This window comes from Papilio machaon, chromosome 18 (genome assembly GCF_912999745.1).
Source record: "Papilio machaon chromosome 18, ilPapMach1.1, whole genome shotgun sequence".
Taxonomy (NCBI): Eukaryota; Metazoa; Arthropoda; class Insecta; order Lepidoptera; family Papilionidae; genus Papilio; species Papilio machaon.
The window spans coordinates 1,333,379-1,357,874 of record NC_060003.1 but is presented as its reverse complement, the minus strand read 5'-3'; the positions used below and the strand labels follow the sequence as shown (position 1 = coordinate 1,357,874).

Below are 24,496 nucleotides of genomic sequence, written 5' to 3'. Positions count from 1 at the left end.
AATTACTCATCAAGTTATATCGCAATAATTCGAGCTAGTTATTTTACCATTTGTGCCTCATCACAGCTATTCATTTTCATTACCAGTCACGCGATATGCAGTTTTCATTTAATTATACCTGAATATTCGTATTTATGCAAGTATTCGCGTATACAATAGGATTATTAGTACCACTCACGCCTGTGAGACAAAAGAGTAGGTAAAGACATCGGACCTACATTTAGGGCGGTCCTGTCACACCTTTCTTCGCCTTTTAATAGCAGTAACATCATCATCATCAGCTCACTATACGTCCCGACTGAGGGGCTCAGAATCTACTCTAAGTTAGGGGGGACTAGGTCATATTTAACCACGCTGGCCCAGTTCTGGTTGGTTGGCTTCATCTTTATCTTTGAATATCTTCGTAGATATGTGTATGCCTGTTGTAAAAACATCGAATAAATGTAAATCGAAAGTCGAAAAACACATCGGTACATAGCGGGACCGATGTGTTTTTCGACTTTGACCCCAGGACCTACATATTACAAGTCAAGAGCCACCGACAATCTTAGTGCAAAGGTTTAAAATGAATTCATACTTTATTTTTTATTTTAAGTTGTAACATAAGAATTGTATTTAACAATGCAATGACACAAACGCTAGTATAATTGATACCTAAAAACATCGCCCGTGTGTTATTATGAAAACGCTAACTAATTTCAAAACAATCAACTAATAAATTAATAATACATTTATCCCCTAACATTGACCATGTTTAATATTATTTCCACTTGATGTTTTAATTTTAAACCTTAAAAATATTAGCAGTAAAATCTATTTCACGGTGTAGAATTTTCGTTACACTATTTGTGATGATCCTACATCTGTCACAATGACATTTGTCACGTGATCAAATTAAATAGACGCTTTTAGGACAATTTTTTCCTGTGGGTTGTAATTATAGAATCAAAAATAGATTCAAAATAAAATGATTGTCATTATATTATTATGAAATATATTGATGTGTGCTAGTGATTAATATTAATTAAGTTACTTAGAAGATAATTGCAAGTGACCACAAATGACATTTACAAATTTTCTTCGTATGTTAAAACTAGCATTGCAGAAGAGTTACCGTTGATTTCTGATACGAAAATCTCTGTATAAAACTGATCCTCATCATCTTTGGCAAACAGAGATGATGAGATTGAAACAGTATGTCGTGTATGTATGTTTCAAAAACCCACCGTAAGAAGGTTAAATTAGCAGGAATAAAAGCACTTTTTTAACGATAACTAAATAACATTATAATATTGCCAATTTCTTCGACAATTTCATACTAATCCAGGGGCACGTAGAACAAACTCAATTAGGTCTTGTCACCACATAATACATAAGTTTGTCTTGTCTGTTTGCTCAGTAAACTCGAACTCGTGATCTTTGTTCCCAGTTAACGAGTTTGTTCGCTGAAGAAATATTTTTTCAGAATATTTAAGAGTGGAAAACGTTAGAGTCAATTATTTGTACGATTAACCGTGAGTTTCTCAGAGTTAATTCCTAGTTTAAAATATATTGTTATCACTGTTTTGTAAAAGACAATGACAGGGTCGACGATATGTTTTATATAAGGATTTTGGTTACAGAAATCAACGATAAGAAAGGTTTTTTAACTGTTAAAACCTTACATAACGATTTTTTTTATATCATAAGGTGGCAATCGAGCAAACGGCCACCTGGATTCGCCGCAATAGCGAGGCGACCGTTGCCCATAGACATCCGCAAATGCAGATGCGTTGCCTACCTTTAATCAACGGAGAAGGGGACGCACAGAAAGAGGATATTTTTCCTTCCTATGCGTCCCCTCTTTCGCCAAATCCACTTCCCCTTCCCATCCTTTCCTAATAAGAAAAGGGTGGGAAAGGAAAGACTAAAATTAGGCCTCTAAATATGTTGGTAAAAAAAAACTTTAAAATGTTATATATTTTGCATAATTGTATAAATATAATATCAGTAAGATGTTAAGTTGTTATCTGAATTACTTGTTAAGGATTCGTTTAACTTATTGAAGCTAATTGAACAGATGTCGTCTCATTTGAAGCGCGAAAATTAATCCCAAATACATTTGCTGGCTGGTAATCCCTCTTGTGACCGATCACTTGTCACTCTAAACCACTCATGCGCCATGAAACATGTATCACAAAGCGCTTTTATGCTTTAAAAGTTAAGTTATTGACCAACATTTAGTCCTCATATTGTTGGTTATAGTTTAAATAAATGGTCAATAAGAAGAGAGATAAAAACTGTAATGTAAACTCAATTGGTATTTCAAAAATTTTACTCAAAAATAAACAATAGAAAATCTGCTTTTAAAAAATTAAAAATGTTTTTAACTAATTATTAGTTAGCGTGTTTAGCTAAGTTTCAAATAAATTGATTTATTATATTTATCACTTCTACTAATAATAATTTGAAATATAAATATGATCATGCAGCTCTAAAAGCGCTTTATTATAATAAAATCTCTTACATCCCTAAATAGCACGTATCAAAGCGATTCTTTCGCTCGGCGGCATCATTACAAAAGCGCTATTTGATTGACACTCGACAACAATTGCGGCAAGTGTAAAAATTGTCAGCCGCAGCTATTGAACATGAGATCCCTTTTTCATTTTGCTTAAATAAAAAAAAATACACAAAGCATTAGAAATTTAAGGACCAAATGCATGAAAAAGCGAAACTTTATTGTAACTAAGGCCTTCCTTCACAAGTCAACGTAAATCTTTGAAACTCGGTGATTTTAGTCGCTAAGCGAGTTGACTAACATTTCATTCTGTCATAAAACAATCGCTCGTAACCTCTTTGTCATGATCGTGGTGAGAAAAGTCACTGTAATTTTCAAGATGGCAGAGTAAATATATACAGTAGACATGTAGACTATACCTGTACTAACCGAATCTTAGGACCGAACAAACGACTCGCCTCGATGAAGATGATTCAAAGTTCTTTGTACGGTGCACGCAATGCAATTCTCGCGACGCAACCGTACAAGATTATTTTCGACAATTTACGTTACCTTGTGTACGTAAGGCCTAAATTATACCAACAAATATAAATTGTAATATAATAATATGTGTATACATCATTGCTACTTAAAACACAATTTTATTTTATACTAGCTTTTACCCGCAACTCCGTCCGCGCGGAATAAAAAATAGAAAACGGGGTAAAAATTATCCTATGTCCGTTTCCTGGTTCTAAGCTACCTGCCCACCAATTTTCAGTCTTATCGATTCAGCCGTTCTTGAGTTATAAATAGTGTAACTAACACGACTTTCTTTTATATATATAGATAAAGATAATAAGCAAACAAAAGAAAGTCAAAAGTGAAATGTTGTTTTTAATCAAATAAAATAAATCAATGTTAGTTTCAAAACAAATATTAATCTTGTTCCGTCTCGGAGTAGCGTCTACGTACGTGTCAAAAGCATTTGCTAAATTACAAATGTTTCGCATCGCGAAGTAGAAAACGTTCATAAAAATCTCTACTACGTAAATAGTACTAAAGTCACCTTTTACAATATTCATATTTAAAAATACTGTAATTAAGGGTTAGTCCTACGTCAACAATCGTATCTCTTTATTTTACATACGTTTGAAATTTTTCATTTAAATAAACATAAAAATTAAAAAGAATTATATTATATTTTGGTCTATGATACATTGCTTTTGCAAGTGTAACTAATTGTGGCATTATTGTAATTGTCTCCTGTAAAATTTGTCTTATAAAAAATCGATTATTTACCGCAGCCATCAATGACTCAGGTCAATAACAAACAATCATACTAATATTATAATTGTGAATGTTTAGATGGATGGATGGATGGATGTTTGTTTGAAGGTATCTCTACAACTTCTCAACAGATCTCGATGAAATTTGGCATAAGTGTAGAATATAGTCGGGAAGTACACATAGGCTGCTTATTACGTTTTTTTTTAATTCCGCGCGGACGGAGTCGCGGTCGACAGCTAGTAAAATATAAATTCTGATTTAACTACAAGTAAATGTCGTTAATATCTTGCCGTCTTGTTTGTATCAGTGATGTTATTGAAGCTTGTATTATTGTTTTTTTTTTTTTATAAACATCTCTGAGGAATCACTGCCACTATAAAATCAAATGTTATAATTTACTCGCATCGTTTATGATCTTCGTATGAATCAATAGCTGTGTTCGTGTCTCTTGAGCAATTAAGTCGAGAATTTCAATAGTTGGTACAATTTACGAACTTATAGCGTTAGCAATAAAAAATTAAGTAGTTTTCTGTTGCTGCCTGCAATTACTTAAAGAACAGATATAAAGTAGATTTGTTTTTACTATTCTATGAAGACAGCGATCTTAATTTGATGGTATATGGGTTTAAAAAACATTGCGATTGTTTTTTTTAATATTCTTCTATACTATAAATCAGTGATCCCCAAAGTGGTTACAGTCAACCCCTTAGGATCTATGGAAGACCCGGTGGTGAAAATGTGGTAAACAAAATTAATGCTTCACAATTTGAAGAAGAAAAATGTACAAGCAGGGAATTAAGGATTTACATAACCAGTACAATTTTCAGTGGGGTCTCTGAAGAAGAAGAAGAAGAAAGAAGAAAGAAAGTTTTTATTAACACAAAAAAGATTAAACCAAAAAACAATAACTTGAAATATAACTTTGGGAATCTCTGATATGTAGATATACGGTTAATTTTTTGCACTAAAAATTGTCTTTTTTTGTATTTTCCTTGGTTTCACCTCGTCACATATACCATCTACATCATGTGGATGGCTGGCATTCCTTCTAACCTTCTACCTCACAACGCCGCGTTATGGAATAGTCTGTTCTCGACGGTATTTCCAAACCAGTACAACATATGGTCCTTTAAGAAGTGAGCGTACCATCTTCTAAAAAGCCGGAACGCATCTGCAGTTCCTCTAGTGTTGCGGATGTCAATGGCCGTCGTTGATGACCCCGGTTTCCCGACGCTCTTTTGCTTCCTTCTCTTATAAAAAAAAATGCTATAGCTTGTCCCTGGCGCCATACATTTAACACGTATAAGTCTGGGGATACGGCGTCGCGAACATAACTGGAAGCGATCTCGTGTTGAGGTTATGAGTCAACTGGGCGATGTATGCCGTAAAGCGCAATATTCAGAGAGTGTAAAATTACAGATAGGTAAATAGGTATTAAATAAATCAAAATTCTACGCGAGAAATTAATTTGACTTATAAATATATTAACATAATTTTCAATTATTATATAGAACACTTTATATTTTTAGGCAATAAAACTTGAGGGAAACTTATTTTTTTTTACTCTCAAAAAGCTGTGTTGTCTAAGAGTAACGTAGATTAAATGAGCTTTGTGATTTTGCAATGTAACCACTGCACACAACAATATCTAGGATATATTATGTATGTAACACATCCATACTTTCTGAATGTCATAGGTCAAGCACGACTAGTGATAACTATCGTTATAAAAAGTAATTCCTCTTAGAATCTAATAGGTACAAAATTCATTAACATTAGTTTGTCGTGTTTGTATTTTAGTCTATGCTTGCTAAGGAGTAAAACTTATAATTGAATTTCCGTTAACTATACCCCACTGACTGTTAAGACTCGACCATAACTCGCATATGCAGTAATCCAAGACCTTTGTCCAACAATGTAACGGTACAACTCACTCAAGAAATGAACTTAATGCACAATTTTATAAGTTTTTAATACCTTGGATTATATTAAATGTGGTTTATTACATGTTGTCATATTTTTTTAAGTTATAAAATTGTGATCTTTTACTTTGTTTATGAACATTTGAATACTGGAATAAATGAATAGGTGTTGGTTGTAGATATTTTTAGAGGATCAATAAATTGGCAATGTGTACCATTTCAATCACTATCATGTTAGCTAAAATTGGTGTAATTGTAACGAATTGAGTCGTGGGTGACAGCTAATCTTAACATAAGAAACTAAGGATATTTATAACAAAACAGCATCTAAGTACAATAAAAAGAAAGCATATTGGATTATAAATCGTAAATACGATTCAGGAATACTATTAAATATTTATATCTACGAAATACGATAAGGAACAAATATGTCATCTGCAATAATTCTGATAGATGTGACTAACCTATCTCTTGACCGGTCATAAAACAAAGAAAATACGAAGAATTATGGAGTCGAAAATCAAGAGGCCATACCCGATAAGAGGTTTTATTTAGTTTTAGTATACGACGGATGAAGCACGTATTTTTTTGCAGAGATTATCCGTTTGATTTATTGTGTGTAACTCTGTGATTTATTCCTTAAGTTTGTGTTTAGAATTTAGGGGATATAATATTGGAGTCGATGCTGCAACCAATGAGGTAATAGAGACTTTCTGGGGGTCTAGTACGAAAATTTGCTAGAAAGTATTGGTAACGTCATCAACAAAATTGGTTAAAAATTTGTATGAGATTTGTCGATGTACTTTACGCCCAATAAAAAATACCAAATTAAGTTGATGACGTTACTACGAATTACTTTCACAATAGTATCGTCTTTTATTTTAATTTTTAAAAATGGAGTACAAAATATTTAGTCAGGAATCTTTGGAAAATTATTCAATTTTGAATTTTTATCAACATTTAATTTTTAATCATCATGGTTGGTTTGGAGCGTTATTGACTCGGGGGTTAAGCACTTCACTTGCAATCTGCAGGTCCTGGGATCGAATCCCGCCATGTACCATTGTATTTTTCGAGTTTCAATTTATATATGTACATTTATCCAACGGTCTTACGTTGAAGGAAATCATCGTGTTGACCTGCGCATGTCATCAATTTGGCCACCGTGGTTATATAGCCTAGTCACCAGTAAGTCAGGGAAGGCTTCGAGCCCCTCAGTGGGGACATATAGTGATGATGATGATGGTTGGTTTCATTATTTCTATCTGTGCTTAAACCCGACGGAGTTAAAACGGAATGATAATAAATCAATTGGATTAATTATATAAAAACAGTTATCCGTAGGTACTAGGGTAGCATCAGACATGTGGACAGTAAGAATTTCTTACTTGACGAGCTGCACAGAGGAAGCGGACTTGGTATTTCAATTAAAATCATTAATCTTCCGCAAACGCGAAAGATGGACGTGCCACTGTAATTGCTGCTCCATACTGAACTATTACTCGGTATATATCATACACAATAACATATAGCCTTCAGATCGACTTCCGAGGTTTTAAAGAACCTGAAAGCTACATTAAAATTGTTATAAAAATTTGCTTTACTAAAGAATTTCTAAAATTTTTCAAAACGGAATTGGAAATCTTACTTCATACTAAAAATGCGAATGTCTGGATGGATGGTTTGTTAGAAGGTATCCGGAACGGCTCAACGGATCTTTATGTAATTTAACAGATATAGAACATAGTCTGGAAGAACATGTCATAGGCTACATATTAAGTTTATGTTTAATTCCGCGCGGACGGAGTCGCGGGCAAAAGCTAGTATTTTATATATTTCAAAAAGATCATTCGATAAGGTGAGTAATACAAAGAAGTAATTAAATATTATTACAATGATAAGAATATTAAAAAGCTTTCCACAAAAAGTACAAAGGACTTCAAACTGAACTAGAAAATTATAACTTCCTAAGTCAGGTACCGTACGTAGAAAACGTTGCGCAACAAAAAACTATACAAGCTTCAATCCATTTTCGATCATATGTAAAGGGAATGAAGTCTATTTTTCATTGTGTTTAAATGTAACGGCTACTCGGTGACTCATCGCAGTACTCAGCCAGTGATGTGAAACACTCGATTAATTATTCAACAAACTTTCTTTGTAATTCGAAATGTTTCCTTTTTTTTCTTTGGACGTGCTAACTGAAAACACATTTCTGAAGACAAATAAACTTTTTGTCTTTGAAAATGATGAACGTTTTCATTTTAATGTCAACGAACGATGCTAGTTTGTGTTAATTAACTACTGGAGAGTTTTAAAACGATTCTTATGTTTAGAGATATTAAACGTCTGAAGTGAATTTAATTATTATTTATTCTGCTAAGTGCTTACTTATAGGATTAAATTTACTATGATTAAATTAATTGTTTTATTTTAAAGTATTCTAAGAGTAGAGATTAATGTTGCTTTTATTTCTTATAATTATAAAATACATTTTTCATTCGTAGATCTTATATATAAATTCTCGTGTCACAATGTTCGTTCCCGTACTCCTCCGAAACGGCTTGACCGATTCTCATGAAATTTTGTGAGCATATTCAGTAGGTCTGAGAATCGGCCAACTGCGCGCGGACGGAGTCGCGGTCGACAGCTAGTTTGTTAAGCAAATTTTTAAACGACTGAATGTGGCAGTAAGTGTACTTTAATCATTGGACGTAAATTGTGTATTATTATTGTCAACTATTATTAATAAAAGGGTTTGCAATGTTGACACGCGTCGCAATGATTAGAATGTCTTTTAATACTTGGTTTGCGATTTAAAAATAAAAAACGTCATGTTTTATGTCATTATGTCTGTAATCGGGTTCTAAGCTACGTAATGATTAGTTGTATAAATGGGGATTGTAAAAATGAAACTTTTTCCAGTTTTTTTAAACTGTCTAATTGAAGCTTATGTCGTGCGATGAGTTAAATTTTTAATATACTTCTGAAAGACAAATTGTCTGTACGAGTGAATGGAGTTAGAATTTTTTTTTTGTCTATTTCTTTAGTAAAATATGACATGATAACTGGTAATGGTTTTGGAGAAAGTGAAGTTAAAATAATTACAATACGATGTTATTTAAGTTGATATTTAAGTTTTTCATCTATTTTTTTTTTTTGGAAATAAAAATCTGGAATTGTAAACTAAGTGGACATAAATAGTGTAGTTTTAGTCAGAATTTACAAATACTCTAAAATTAAAAAGACGTAAAGTAGCCTAGTCAATTATCTGACAAGGTTTTATATTGGAATTATATTCAAATATCATCGACATTTTTATTAATTGTTCGTTTAATTCTTTTTGTTATCGATATAATGAACATCTCTAGTTGGTAAAGGGTGACCGCCGCGGTGTCGCCGCGGTAACAGGGGGCGTTCCTTAAAATAGGGTTGTCGAAATTATTTTTCTTTGTTCTTGTTAAAAAAAATTATGCTATTGATGCGTTATGCGCATATTATAACCAGAACAAAAACCTAGCGACACTTGGTTTGGCATCCATTAGAGACGTTGCAGTATATTTAGAAAAGATGTTCCATAACACTACATCAATATGTCATACTATGGATTCAAATAACCCTTTACTACATTAATAACTACAATAGCTCGCTGAAAAATGTGCAGATATTGTTCTGTGTCCAGAATGATTACGAAAAAATAAAATACTGTTCAATTTAATATTATGTAGACACTTTGAAATTTATATGTGAAAAAAATTGTTATTTCTCGATAGATATTTTATCTAGTTATTGCAACCCTATTACAATGAAGTGTCTTTAGGGGGAATATTCGTTTGAACGTAGATCCACACATTCACTATTCCTTAACTTTCTAGCTAATATAAGTTTTTCAGAAATGTTCTTGAAACTTTACACATAAGAACGAAAATTGAATGTATAAAGTAGGGTAATGAAAAATATGTGAAAGTAATAGTACAATTTTTTACATACTAAAGATATTTTTTAATATAAAAGAAGTTCTGATAAGAAATCTTATTAGTATTATAAATGCGAATGTTTGGATGGATGAATGGATGTTTGTGTGAAGGTATCTCCACAACGCCTTATTGGATCTGGATGAAATTTTGCATAGATGTAGAACATAGTCTGGAAGAACACATAAGCTACTAAATTAGTTTTGTTTTTCTTAATTCCGCGCAGAAGGAGTCACGGGCAACATTTTATAATTCTTTTGTAAGTAGGTATTTATATTTCTTAAAGTATTGACATTGACGATATCATAAAACAATTACCAGTAGGTAATAAAAGTGAGAAAATCTAATATATAAAATTCTCGTGTCACAGTTTTCGTCACCGTACTCCTTCGAAACGGCTTGACCGATTTTCATGAAATTTAGTGAGCATATTCAGTAGGTCTGAGAATCGGCCATCTATTTTTCATTTTTTTTTAACTGCGCGCGGACGGAGTCGCGGGCGACAGCTAGTTTTGTTATAAATCTGCTGTCATGTAATTGGTTATTACAAATCATATGACAGAGATACGAGTTTATTCAATAAAAACAAACTAATATAAGCTTTCTTTCCCTTTGTATGTTATGATGCGCTAAAGTTGAGAAATACATTGAAATAAATCATTGGATAAATAACACATACCACAGTCATAACTCACAAATCAACATAATTTTCAATACTCTATTGGTAAGTAATGTTTTGTTTTGTAACTTCCGATATCGACTTACAAGGTCTTCACTATTGATATCGTTCCTTGCAAATCACGGAACCTTTTTCTATTGTACCTAAGATGGTTTTTATGTCAAACTCCCTATAACACAGTCCCTTCCTTAGACAGGGTATCTTTGGAAGTTCCACCCCTTTGATACTAAAAAAGACTACGATTCTTTTACAATCAATTGCAGTCCATCTACGAAAAAAATAATTTATACAATAGGCTATTACTGATATTTAAAATATTAATACACCAAAGGATAAGGTCGATGCAGAATAATAAATGGATTACAAAACCGTCCTTACACAGTGCAGGACAGAAACAGTTACAAGAAAAATATGCACGTCACTTATTGTCCGTCCCCTTTCTCTTCAGCTTGGGTTTAAATAAACACACGTAATACAAATTATTTATGGTCAATTATGTCTTGCATGGACATTCTAGAAGAACAAGGGTAACTTTCATCTTAATTTATTCTCAATGGAGTCGCTGTCGATGTTAGAATTAAAATTTTATTCACGTAGCTATTAAAACTGTGCAAATAAAATTTTATCTTCGCAAAGATTTAAAATTCTAATAAAAACTCCTTTATACAGTTAAGACAATGTTGATTTATGTAAATGTAATATTTAAAAAAAAATTATGCATAGACTATCGACTTACTAGTACTACAAATATTGTGAAATGTTTTTTTTAAATGCAATACCAGAAATAGTTAAGACTTGTTGCCATTCTTTAAATTAGCAGACAAGATCAGAATAGAAACTATGAATACAACTGTTACAATTCAACAAGACAACTCCATTCATTTTTAAAGTCATGTTGATACGAGTAAGTAATAACTAAACAAATTTTTGGCCGTAACTCAACAACATTGTATACGGATAATAAAGGTAACATCACTACAGCATGGACATTACGTCCGAAAAGAAACCGTGTCGCATTTTATTGAACTAGCTTTTAGCACATAAATTCTACATTTTATGATCTAGAATTAATGCTTCCAGCTCATTATGGGGCTATTCTCAGACAGGGGTACGTTTGTGGGTCAAGAAAGAGTTATTGTGTGAATCTTGAATGAATATAAAGGGTTACTTTGCAAAGGGTTAGTTTTTGTAACATTGTAATTTAAGATAGCATTCTTTAAAAATAGATATGTTTTGTCTAATTATTACAGTTTTTCATAACTTTTTTTTGTTTATAACATATAAAATATAAATGTATAAAATAAATACATACATTTTCTTTAGGTATTTGTTTTTTGCTATGCGTAATTTATGTTTCACTTTGGTTGGTCGAAACACTCGTCAATTTCATTATATTACTAAAATAAATGCGAAAGTTTAAATGGATGGATGGATGTTTGTTAATCTTGATGAAAGTTGGCACAGATGTAGAACAGAGTCTGGTAGAGCGATACGCGCGGGCATGATCGCTGGCGACAGCTAGATTAAATATAAAACAATGTAAAAATTATTTATATTTTTATAATTTGATGTCTAAACTTAATACAAAATAATTATAATTAATAAATATAAACAAATATTTTTTACAAGATTAAAATTCACAAATAAAATAGAACAAGACAATTATATAAACAAGAAACGATGAATAGGTTACATCCATTGAAATGTACAGCTTGATAATGTTTAATAAACATTGAAACATTGTTGATTATTGCTCAAACAGGTTTGGTTATATTAAACAGCCACTGCCCTACTAACCCCTGGAAAAATAACATACAAAATAATAAAACCAACAAAAAACTACAACCAGAAGTACATTTTAATTATCTTGTACAAATAAATAAACGTGAATTTTTTATTGTCAATAACCGTTTCGATTGTGCAAAACTACTATGAGAGTGAACATAATTTTGATATTATTTTAATTTTGTAGTGTTGTATAAATTAATGAAAGAAGTTTATTGCTGAGAATTTTCGCTAGTACACTTGATGTTTTATTATGTGAAAGTATTAAACATATACAATTAAAAATATCAGTTGCAATAATACTTTTATGAGGATCAAGTTGCTCACTTGATGATAAACGATCAATGTTGGTGAAAACACAATACACACAACGCCTGTAACCCAGAGGGGTAGGCAAAGATCACGGACCTCCGTTTGGTGTGGCCAAATGAACCTCCAAAATCCACATTTCGACATTTCGGGAGATGGAACGTAAAGTGTCGCGACCCATGTCGCCTCTTTTTCTCCCGGGAATTCACACGTTTGTGCGGATTGCATCACGATGTTTTCCTTCAACGTGCGAACGTCTAATAAATATACATAAGTAAATAGAGAATCGAAAAATATTTTTACATGGCGGGATTCGAACCCAAGACCTGCAGATTGCAAGTCAAGTACTTAACCCCTGAGCCACCGACGCTCTGTTGAAGAATAGCAGATAAACAACGAGAAAACTGAGAAAGAAAAGAAATTTCATCATTTGTAAGAATGAAGTAAAAGTGTCTCCTAATTTTTGTAATGATGATTATAATAGTCTGTCGCCGTAAAATAGAACATACGAAAAAATGCGTATTGTGAAGAAATGCGCAAAATTATTGGTGCAGGCTATCTATGCATTAAATTGGCTAATGTTGAATATTATTATTTCATTGTGTGCGTTTTGGATGTTGATGATATTATTTGACAATTCCATTCATTGTTATTGTCTGTTATTATATGATTTAATGATCTAAATTTAACGTCCATCAAAAAGCGTCCGTTACAATCACAAAACATTAAAGATCTTATTTCACACCTCTAAAACGATTAACATTCTACAACAGAAGAACAAAGATGGCACATCATTAAATCCAAAATGGTCAAATAATGACCATGAATAAATTATGAAGTGAGATAAGGGATCGAAATGGGGTCGCACCTAAATCACAATGGGACCCTAAAGGATCCCTCAAGGAGATGTTTTAGGACCACTGTTATATTGTATGAAATTGTATCACAATACGACGCCAGATTGATGGGCATAAGTGTTTTCAATTGTATTTGTTATAGTACTTCTATTAATTATTACTCTTTAACAGTTGACAGTAACATGTATGTTTATAAAGGAATTGCTCAAAATGACTTTAAAAATATTTTTGAATACATCACATCCAATCTAATTGGTAATCCTATCCTAAAATAGATTTTGTCCAAATATTTGAACTAAAACCAAAAATAAATAGGAAGCATAATTATACACTTTAATATAAATTATATAGAATAAAAACAGTAAATAAAATATAGATGAATGTACTAATACTGGCTTGTGAACTGTAGATGCAAATTGTTCATAAAAAAATGTTTAATGTTGGGAGACAAATTGAAATGTCCCAATTCAAAAGAAGTCTATTTTTTCTCAGTATCTCGAAAGGCATATAAAGGAATTCCAGCTACAAATATTAAAGAGGTTGATCCATGAGTCACAATGCATATTGATCTAAACAGAATCTTAATCCTTTAGGTCGATGACCTTATAAAGGGAATGAAGCACGTACGACGTTTTTTATCGACAACAACAAAAAGATAGCACCGCACTAGTTCACAGGTCATAATATATTCAAAATATGCATTGTACGATGCTCTTTTGTCAAGTGACGTATTTAGACAATGACATTTTGATGATGAAGATCACCATCTATTTACACGCATCAAATTTAATACGGTTTCTGAACAAAAAATTGGACAATAGGCTATTGGACCTTTTTAATACAATGCTGTTGGAAGAAGTATGAACACATAATTTTGTTTACGCATCATTTAGTTTGTGATTAGATCTGTGAAGAGCTTGATTTTTAATGATCATTAACTTGAAGTTGGTTCATCGTTGGATGAGAAAGATGAAGTTCACGTGAGAAGATTAGAAGAGGTGTTTAAGTTCAAACTTCAATCATTGTAGTAACTGCTTCCACAAACGTTAGCTCAAATGTTTGCGTTCCTTTTGCCAAATGTAAAACGTATATCGTAGGTAATCCCAACTTTAATTTAAGCGAGCAACAAAGCGTGCCGGACAATGGTTGGCTATAACAGCATATTCACGTAGACTACGCCCGTACTCTTTTCTTACATACGGACACTATTTGTTTCTTCCGTAGTAAAAACTAGTGATGTGATCACTTAGATATCGATTGGAAATTATCGACACTGTTTTTATAAACGTAACTTAAGTCACGTCACCAAACTTATGAAGACAAGCTTAGTTTACTAATGATGAACTTGCAGTACATTTAATGGATAAAAGCGATAAATAGATAAAAGGATATTGCCCTTTTATATCTGTCACATCTTTCTCACCTTCATATTCATCAAATTCCCTTTCTATTCTTCTAATTAGAAATGTAGGTAAAAAATTCGCTAACTTTGTATGAGATCTTATTGAAGCTTCGGACAATTATCATCTTGTAACTTGATCTTCAATTTCTAAATTTTTATCGTATGACATATTCCTGTTCCTCACTATCCCATCCCTTGTAGGATAGCAATAAGCTTACCACTGAAAAGAGTATTATTTACGACCGACACAAGAACGGAGGTAATATTTAGCGGCGAGTAAAAATTTGTACGTGTCCCGCGGATATGTCCTCATAAATTTCCTCTTGTAAAAGCTCGCTAATGGTATTTGCAATTGTGTATCACATATCTACGGAAAAGATCTCTTACAAATTGTATGGAACGGAAAAAATAGGTAAGGGAATATTCGTACTAAGATTGCTTTTAACTTATGTGGAAGATTTACACCGAGTTCTTTTATTTAATGTATTAAATATTGCTAACGAATTATAAATTAATATAATTCTTGCTGTAACGGTTTTCTTTTTAATTTAATTTTCATTTTTATTTATAGACTAGTTTTTACCCGCGACTCCGTCCGCGCGGAATAAAAAAATGCACACAAGATACAAAAGTTCCTATGTCCGTCTCCTAGTTCTAAGCTATCTCCCCATCAATTTTCAGCTAAACCAGTTCGACCGATCTTGAGTTATAAATTAATAGTACAACTAACACTACCTTCTTTAATATAAATACTAGCTTTTACCAGCGACTCCATCCGCGCGGAATAAAAAATAGAAAACGGGCTAAAAACTATCCTATGTCCGTTTCCTGGTTCTAAACTACCTGCCCACCAATTTTCAGACAAATCGATTCAGCCGTTCTTGAGTTATAAATAGTGTAACTAACACGACTTTCTTTTATATATATAAGATATAGATTTTTCAGTCAATACAACAATCTAACAAAATTTTAACCACTGTCGTTAAGAATAATAATTTTTGAAAAGAAAAACAAATTAAGAGGTAAATGATGACGAAATTTAAATTAAAATCATCTACACAAAAATAGTCACGTTTAAAGAAGCTTTAAATTAATAATTGCATTTTATTAATAGTTGCTGGTCATAGTGTATGTAATTCCTGTTTATCGTTAATTCAATTTTTAAAATAGTATAAAAATTATTATTGTTACATCTAGTTATATATATATCTAATTTATATCTCTGTACGTTGTGCAATAAAGTGCAAATATAGACCATAAAGTCAGGTTAATAGGTTCGATGCACCGCCCGGACACTGCTTCACAGATAACATTGACAAATTGACTATTATACGAGGAGTTTTCGAAATACTTCTATTTGTAACAAGGCTTGTTCATGGATTTCTATATTTTGGTATTTCTGTTTTTTACTTTGAATACCATGTAGTCTAGTTATAAAAATTTATATCAATTCCAATGTTTGTTTTTTAATTGCATTGTTCCATATTTACAACATCAAATTTGAAGGCAAAGAACGTCTTACTTTAGTTTTTGAGTTATTCTGAAACTAGCCGTCGCCAGCGACACCGTCCAAAACGTTCACATGAAAAAAAACAACAAGTAGTCTATGTGTTCTTTCAGACTATGTCCTACATCTATGCCAATTTTCATTAAAATCCGTTGAGCCGTTTTAGAGATACCTACAAACAAACATCTATCCATCCATCCATCCATCTATATAAACATTTGCATTTATAATACCAGTAAAATGTAGTTTTTTTTTTTTTTTTAAAGTCTTTTTACGTCTTTGTCAATAAGATTCAAGTTATTAATACAGTAGTATTAGCGATATAAAGATATTCATTCAATCTCATTCATTGATACAAAAATAATTAACAAATAATTTTATCTTTCCATTAAAACATCAAGAAATAAAAGTGTCAGAAGATGCAATCTCCACTAAAATGTTTCTACGTAGCTGTTCCCGACCTACCCTAACAAGAATCGTCTTAACTTAGTCGACTCTGTTTTTACAGCTTCAGTAATAAAATATTACACGTCGACTCTAGTCGTTAATCCATTGTGATAGTAGAGTACGAAGAAGCAAATTTACAATGACTAATACATAGTAGAGTTCAGAGCCAACAGTACATTAGCCAATTCTTTGTTACCTTGATTTGTTGATGTACTCTAGTTTTATTGTCTACTTTAATAGGATTGAAATTTATCTATAAGGAACTAAATTATAACAAAGAATACTGAATAATGTATACATATTTAAATCATACTTTCATACTAATACTAGCTTTTACCCGCGACTCCGTCCGCGCGCAGTTAAAAAAACATAATGGGGGTTATGAAAAATAGATGTTGGCCGATTCTCCGACCTACTGAATATGCTCACAAAATTTCATGAGAATCGGTCAAGCCGTTTCGGAGGAGTTCAAGTTCGAACCCCGTGACACGAGAATTTTATATATAAGATTATAAATGCGAATGTTTTGATGGATGGATATTTGTTTGAAGGTAACTCCGGAACGGTCCAACGGATCTTTATGAAATTTTGCACAGTTGTAGAACATAGTCTGGATGAACACATAGGCTACTTATTAAGTTTTTATTAATTCCGCGCAGACGGAGTCGCGGGCGACAGCTAGTAGTGTTATATATAAGAAATGTAAATAAAACAGTATAGGTAATATTTAAACATCATAGATTTAATATCGTAAGTAATAAAAAGGATAGAATATGTTTTCATAACTCGCGCAAGACGCGATGGCGTTTTGAATAAGCCAAGCCATATTGTGTTAAACGTCTGTCTGCCATTTATTTTAATATTGAGATTGACTACAACATTGTTGCAACTAATATTAACAGTATTTTGTATTAAAATTCTATATTATATTTGTTTTTTTATTTAAAGGAAATAACTGAAATACTCAATTGTAATTCTTAACGCGAGTGTACACATTCACCTTAGGTTTCTGAGACCATAACCTCTATAACAAACATCGTCATCCCTATTATTATCTTTTAAACTGAGATATTGGTCTCAGAAATCATCAAACAAAGAGATTCAAAATATAACATTTAGATATACACTCGTATTTATTAAACATCTTTGACATTAAACTAGGTCTGATTTCGTTTACTTCAATGTGTGAGAGAGGGAGAGATAGAGAAAGAAAGAGAGAAAGACAAAAAAACACTGTAGACAAGACAAGAAACACAAGTAACAGCAACGCATCTGTAATTCCTCTAGTGTTACGAATAGGCCATGATGATACCCTTCGTTAACCCCTTCACACAAACGTATACTAACATTACGTGAGTAATAAATCACAGATTCAGAAAGGGTTGAAGCTATAATTTTAATATCGTCAACTTTAAACGAACAAAAATAAAAACTGCACGTCAGATAAGCATTATGCATTATGCGAGGTAATGGCAACGATTTGCATCAGGTATTGCTAATACGAGGATGGCGTGGTGCTTTTATTTGTATCTAACATCGTATGAAATGACACTACCGCCCACCGTAACTGTGGAAATTAATGTCTTTACCAACGTCAGTGAATAGAAATTGAAAATCATTTAAAATTTTAAAATTACTTTTTATATTTATTGTAATTCTGCCTCTAAGATAAAAATGTATCAATTTCCATAATTAATTTTGTGTACTTATAAAAAACAGATTGATAAAACATAACTTCCTAAATTTGATCGTAATTATTTATACCCGAATCATTATTTTTAACTATTAATTTATTTACAAGATAAAAAAAACATAAGCAGCTTATTAAAGGTTATTAAATCCTAAATAAATTGAAACTAATTCAAAGTATTTACTTGGAACTATAATACAACTAGCCGTCGCCCGCGACTTGATCCGCGTGTAATTAAAACCTTTATAATTAGCCCATGTGTTCTTCCAGACTATGTTCTACATCAGTGCAAAATTTCGTCAAGAACCGTTGAGCCGTTCCGGAGATACCTTCAAATCCATCCATCCAACTAAACATTCGCATTTATAATTTGGTAAGATTATCTGTGTAATATTAGTCGTGAAATATTCGACGTTAAGTGATTGTAGAATATTATTAAGTAATCAAGTATTGTGTATGTTATCACCGAGAAAGTTAAGTTAGAACTCTATTTAATGTGATAATTTATGCGTCATAAGTGATAATAATATGCTAATGGTTAACAACTTTTACGTGCCAAGCTCTCGACAAAGGGCAATAAAATGTACTATGAATATTTGTTTAAATCGTCTCAAAAAGCTTTGACCTATTTAAAGTCACGAACTTGCGACTCAAAGCTATTAAGCGTATAGATAAGGAACAAACATTTTTTGCTGAGTAAAGGCGAGTTACATCTTTAACTAGACAGGCTGATGACTTTTAGATTTATTGGTAGATGTTTGGTAGAAATAGTTTTTATATAATATCAAGATATTAAACAGTTTTTTAACATTTAAGGTAACAGAAATTTTTATTAAGGAGTTGTTTGATACATCTTTTGTTATCTTTCTTCCTTTCTTTATACCTCAATCTTACTTCGTTTTTTTTCAAATCAGAATAGTCGTTTTCTTTTTTCCTTAAATATTTACTTACTTTTGTTGTATTTTGAAATGTATAACCCAATGGTCGCAGGCTTTTAATCTAACAGCTTCAGCTGCAGATAAATATTTTAAATACTTACCGTTGGCTTCTGAGGCCAAGATCTCTGTATAAAACATATCGTCATCCCTGTCATTACCTTTGAAAAAAAACAGCGATAACAGTATAATTTAAACAAGTATTTTAGTCTCAGAAACCCTCGTTAAATCATGCAAATGCAATAATCTTAAATATTTTGCGTATCAGTTATATAGATTTTTATTTTACTAGTGAACCCCACCTGTATACAGAGTGATTCACAAACGTATGACTCAGCATAGCTACGCCTGATGAAATACTACGACTAGGTCAATGACCATTTCACTGTACAATATCACCGCTTACACGCAACTGAGATTAAATATTGCGTCATTTACACATATATGGAGAGTTAAGTAATCCTGTGTAAAATTAAAAACCTGACAGACTAATGCTCGTTTTCACCAACCAGCCCCTAAAGTATTTTTAGACAGCTACTACTACTCTTTGGTTAAGCGTCTCTCTAAATCTGAACCTGAATTATGATTTTTTTTTAATATCATAAGGTGGCAAAAGAGCAAACGGCCACCTGGATTCGCCACAATAGCGAGGCGACCGTGGCCCATAGACATCCGCAAATTCAGATGCGTTGTCTACCTTTTATCAACGAAGAAAGGGACGCACAGAAAGAGGATATTTTTCCTTCCCATGCGTCCCCTCTTCCGCCAAATCCACTTCCCCCTCCCATCCTTCCCTAAGGGTCGGAAGGGAAAGAGGACTAAAATCAGGCCTCCGGTACCACACTAATCAGACGAAGCGCGGAATTGCTTCCACTTCACGCCTGTCTTCTGTGTCGTCGTGGTATTGCACCGGTCGACCCGGCCAATTCGTGCACCCAACAAATATTGCTGTTGCGGTATCTACCACTGTAAAAATGTGTCATCTAAACGCTGGGGGAAAGAAATTTTTATTAGAAGTCTCCTAATACTGCTTAACCCTTAAATTTAAGGGATGGTTGGTGAAAATAACCGTAAGAGCTGGTTTCAAAATGTCCAAATAAAGTCCTAAATAAGCTGCTTCCTAATCAGACAAATAACGTTATCCCCGTCAAATTCCTGTCAATCTCCGTTTAAAACATATTTTTATCTCTGTGTTGTGTCAATAATGACAGGGATAGTAAGGATAATATCATCATTCTGTTTTATACATAGAATATTTTAAAAGTAAACATTTGACTATTTGTTTGCACTCCGCACAAACTCCGAAACTACTGAAGCGATTCGAAAACTTCTTTCAATTTTGACTAGCGATACTATCCCACGTTGACATGGACTCTATTACTATTTTTTTTTATTTCTGCGTCTACGAAGACGCGGATATTTAGTAGTAGAACTTTTAATCTTTAAATCCACTTTTTAAGTTTAATTTAACTTGTCTAAGATAACAAAAATGAATCGCAGCCGGTAGGATTCGAACCTACGCTCCCAGAGGGAATCTGATTTCGAGTCAGACGCCTTAACCACTCGGCCACGACTGCTGTGTTAGACCACGAGAAAACTGTATAACATTTTAAACTATATAATATAAAAATTACACGATCCGTAGCAGAAGTCAATTTCCACTGACGATTCATTCGGTCCCTTAATCTCCTTAAATGTAATTAAATTTTCTTGTTATTCGCGTCAATGTTTCGGCAATGAAAACTTACCGAAACAAAATAACAACGGATTGAAAAAAAATGAAACACAGTAAAAGAAAAAAAACACAAGTTTTACTAAACCATATTACATTATTTTTACATTACTAATTTTAAAATACCGCAAAGACGTTCATTGTACGATAACAACAACAACGTAGAGTAGAACCTTAAGGTTTCTTCCTGAAAATAAAAAAAACAATTAAAAATGTTAGGAAAACAAAGACAAAATCTGTAATTGGAACTCATCACAGTAGAACATTCTTCAATATTTAATTGATTAAAAAAAGTTTTTCAAAAGCAATTCCGATAATTTTATAACCTTTGAAATATAAATAAATACAAAAGCTTTAAATCTGTAACGAGGTTATTACGACGATTACAAAAATCTTCAACCAAATGATAGAGAGGCAGGAATATAAACGGTGAATTGAACTCAAAACAATGGACCGTGACATTTTTAATCCGTTTACAGCCTCCAGCATTGACCATTCGAACAAAGAATCGTATTCAAATAGCAGTTTTTATTTCTTCAAATTGGTCCGTTTTATAACAAAACGGATTCAGTTATGCGCTAGCGAAATGTTCGATATTTTTTTTTAATTCCTTTGTTACGTTACTATTAATACGAGGCATTTTTATATCATTGAAAATCTATTTTAAAATGTAATAAACCATTTCAAACTGGATAAATTGAAAGAACTTGAAGTCATGTTTTTATGTGATGACCAACTACAAACATCAACGGAACTGTTTCGTTATAAAGTATATTCTTAATTGGCGTTAAGAAATGAATCTTAATAAAATCTACTAAAAAAAGTAATACTAAAAAATTAAAGTACAATTTTATATTTTTGCCTTCCAACAACTAAAATCATGTAATGACCGCACACTCAGTATTTTTTTTCAAAGTCGATAAACATCGTTGAAAAAAAATTAAACAAGCTGTTACGGATCAACGTATCCTAATCTAAACAAAAAGGACCAACATCAAAGTTACCGCATTGCATGACTCACAAACACTAGCGACATGGAACCGAATAAAAATGTTCCAACCGAAACAAGTGACGATTCAGCGACTAACCAAAACAACAAAGCATTCATTGGAAGCAATTTTGAACTATAAAATAAAGACCTAAGAAACATAGAAGTAAACTTTAGTGTCATTTAGAATATTGTCAACAGCGCCGTGGGTGGTGAGGATACTAAAGGCGGTAGGTTTGCAAACAGACAAGCGATTTTCGATAATAAAGAAAAAGGGGGCGTTACCCAAACCCATACAAATATAGAAGCAAAAACTATAAAAGTTTGAATAGGCACAGACGCAACAGTAACTGACCTTTATATTGAGGACAAAGCATTAAACGGCACAGGAAAGTGTCCCGCTGCGAGCAAAGAAAGGGCCGCGGAATAAGTAACGTCTTCACCGCTGACCGCTCAGATTACTGTCCTTAAAGGATTCCGTCAGGGCTGACACAACTAAAGGAATTGTTGAATTTATAATATTCTAAGATTTAAATCAAAATTTAGAGGTTTTAACTTTCGGAAGATTTGGTTTACTGAACACACTTATAGCAACGAAAGTTTATAAAAATTACATGCATTTTTTTTACCTATTTGAAACACAAATGACAAACAACAAATATTTTTTGCAATTTTTTTTAGAAAGTGATGTTATATTTTTGTGTATTTTTCGTAAATTTCAACATCAAATACCTGAAGTATACTCAAGTGAATTTTAAAAATATTTAAAAAAAAAGTGTCAACCCTAAACGCAACAACATCAACTGGTATTTATTTCAACTCATTTGCACCGTACAATGCGTCTTTCGAGTTCTTTATCGATCCCTATTACATCTTCCCCATATTATTTACAACCTCATACATTGTCAGTATTTTTATTAGTAGAAAACATTTTCAGTGGTCCTTTTTCTATTTTAACAATCGTAATTAGTTCCCGTCTGTATTGTCTGGCTCGTAAAGGATCGATTGTCGCCAGACTGTCGCTAATTTAGTTCCGTTGAAAGTCGCCTTGATAAATAAGTAACAACTGTGAAAGGAACAATCAATGGGTAATGTCTAAAGGCAACCAACAAACACGAATAGTAGCAAAATATTTAATGACTTATAGCGATTTTCTGGTATTTAAACAGTTACTGTTGAAATTATTTTTATTTATAAAAACGATTATTTGTTTTTTTTTTTAATTTTGTTAGAGAACATATCAACCATTCATTTGAAACTAGTTATTTTTGGGTTAATAAGATATTTCAGATTTTAAAATAGTGAATTGCCAACTTGCCTTTGTTTTTTTTTTAATATAACAGAAGTATATTTACTTTATAACACATGGTCTTGGCTCCTTGGAGAGTAAGAAAGTATTAAGACTGTCCTCGCAGTTGCTGTAGGCCATGCCGAAGCCGAGGCCTCCTCCGATGTACATGGGCCACCGTCGGTAGCCACGTAGGAAGAAGCCTCCGAACATACTTCCGATTAGGAGGCCCGTTACTGGAATAAAGTAGCAAAAACTTTAATGGTTATGTATTTAAAAGGTTCGGAGATTTAAAGGGTTAGAAATGCAAAACATTTTTAATTTTAAAATTAATGGATATTGGAAATTACTTCGAATTGATCATTTGTGGTCAACAATCCTAACTATTTTTTGGGGGCAATAAGACCAAAATATGGTTTACACATAACCTAATCTTTTTTATTTTAGTTCATAACTTATTAGATTATTAGAAGTTTTGAATGAATTAAAAGGCTCTTGATGCTATATCCTCGATCCTTTTTTTCCGAATTTTCTCTCTCATTGTGATAATGTCATATATTATTGGTATGTAATCTTAAAAATATTGTCACGATTATAGTTTTACCAGTTTTAAGTGCGAAATCAGTGAAACAAGCTGAATATCTCTCCTCGAAGTCTCTTCTTTCAGGTGTACTCATACCTGTCCTACGCCACAGAATACGCTCCCAGTTCACAATAACTCATGTCCGTTAAAAAGCAAAATATACAATAAGCTTTATTTACAAATGTTACAAATTTATCCATACGTTAAATGAAAACTTAATTTTTAATTATTACAACACAAAAGAAATTTTGAAACTTTGACAATTGACAGCTTTTGCTTGACTTTAATCTCTTATTGTTTTAATGCATTTTATGACGTAAAAAGAGGTTTTTTAATTTTAAAGAAATAATTTTTATTATTGAAATGTGCAAAGCTGTAAAATTTTATAAACCCATTTACAACTGGGGTAAACGCCAGGAACGACAACATCTGTTATACGAATAGATGGGTTCGCCCGGTGCAATACCACGACCACACAAAAGACAGGCGTGAAGTGGAAGACATTCCGCGCTTCGTGTGAAGAGTGTGCATTCTGGAGGCCTAATTTTAGTCCTCTTTCCCTTTCGACAATATTCTTATAAGGAAAGGAGGGAAAGGAGAAGTGAATTTTACGAAGGAGTCGACGCATA

General features: G+C 32.5%; 1 protein-coding gene and 1 non-coding gene across 2 annotated transcripts; both read right to left on the bottom strand.

Annotated features, from left to right (window-relative positions):
• Positions 1 to 20,771: 20,771 nt before the first annotated feature.
• Trnas-cga lies at positions 20,772 to 20,853 on the bottom strand. Its single transcript has one exon. It is a non-coding gene; the product is annotated as a tRNA-Ser (tRNA).
• A 280-nt stretch (positions 20,854 to 21,133) lies between these two features.
• On the bottom strand, positions 21,134 to 24,122 carry LOC106715474 (MICOS complex subunit Mic10). The gene is made up of 3 exons (XM_014508767.2): positions 23,889 to 24,122; positions 23,352 to 23,520; positions 21,134 to 21,195 (listed from the first exon to the last, which is right to left on the bottom strand). Exons 1-3 carry the CDS (start codon positions 23,959 to 23,961, stop codon positions 21,183 to 21,185), a joined length of 255 nt encoding a protein of 84 aa, XP_014364253.1. The 5' UTR covers positions 23,962 to 24,122; the 3' UTR covers positions 21,134 to 21,182.
• Between the last annotated feature and the right edge of the window lie 374 nt (positions 24,123 to 24,496).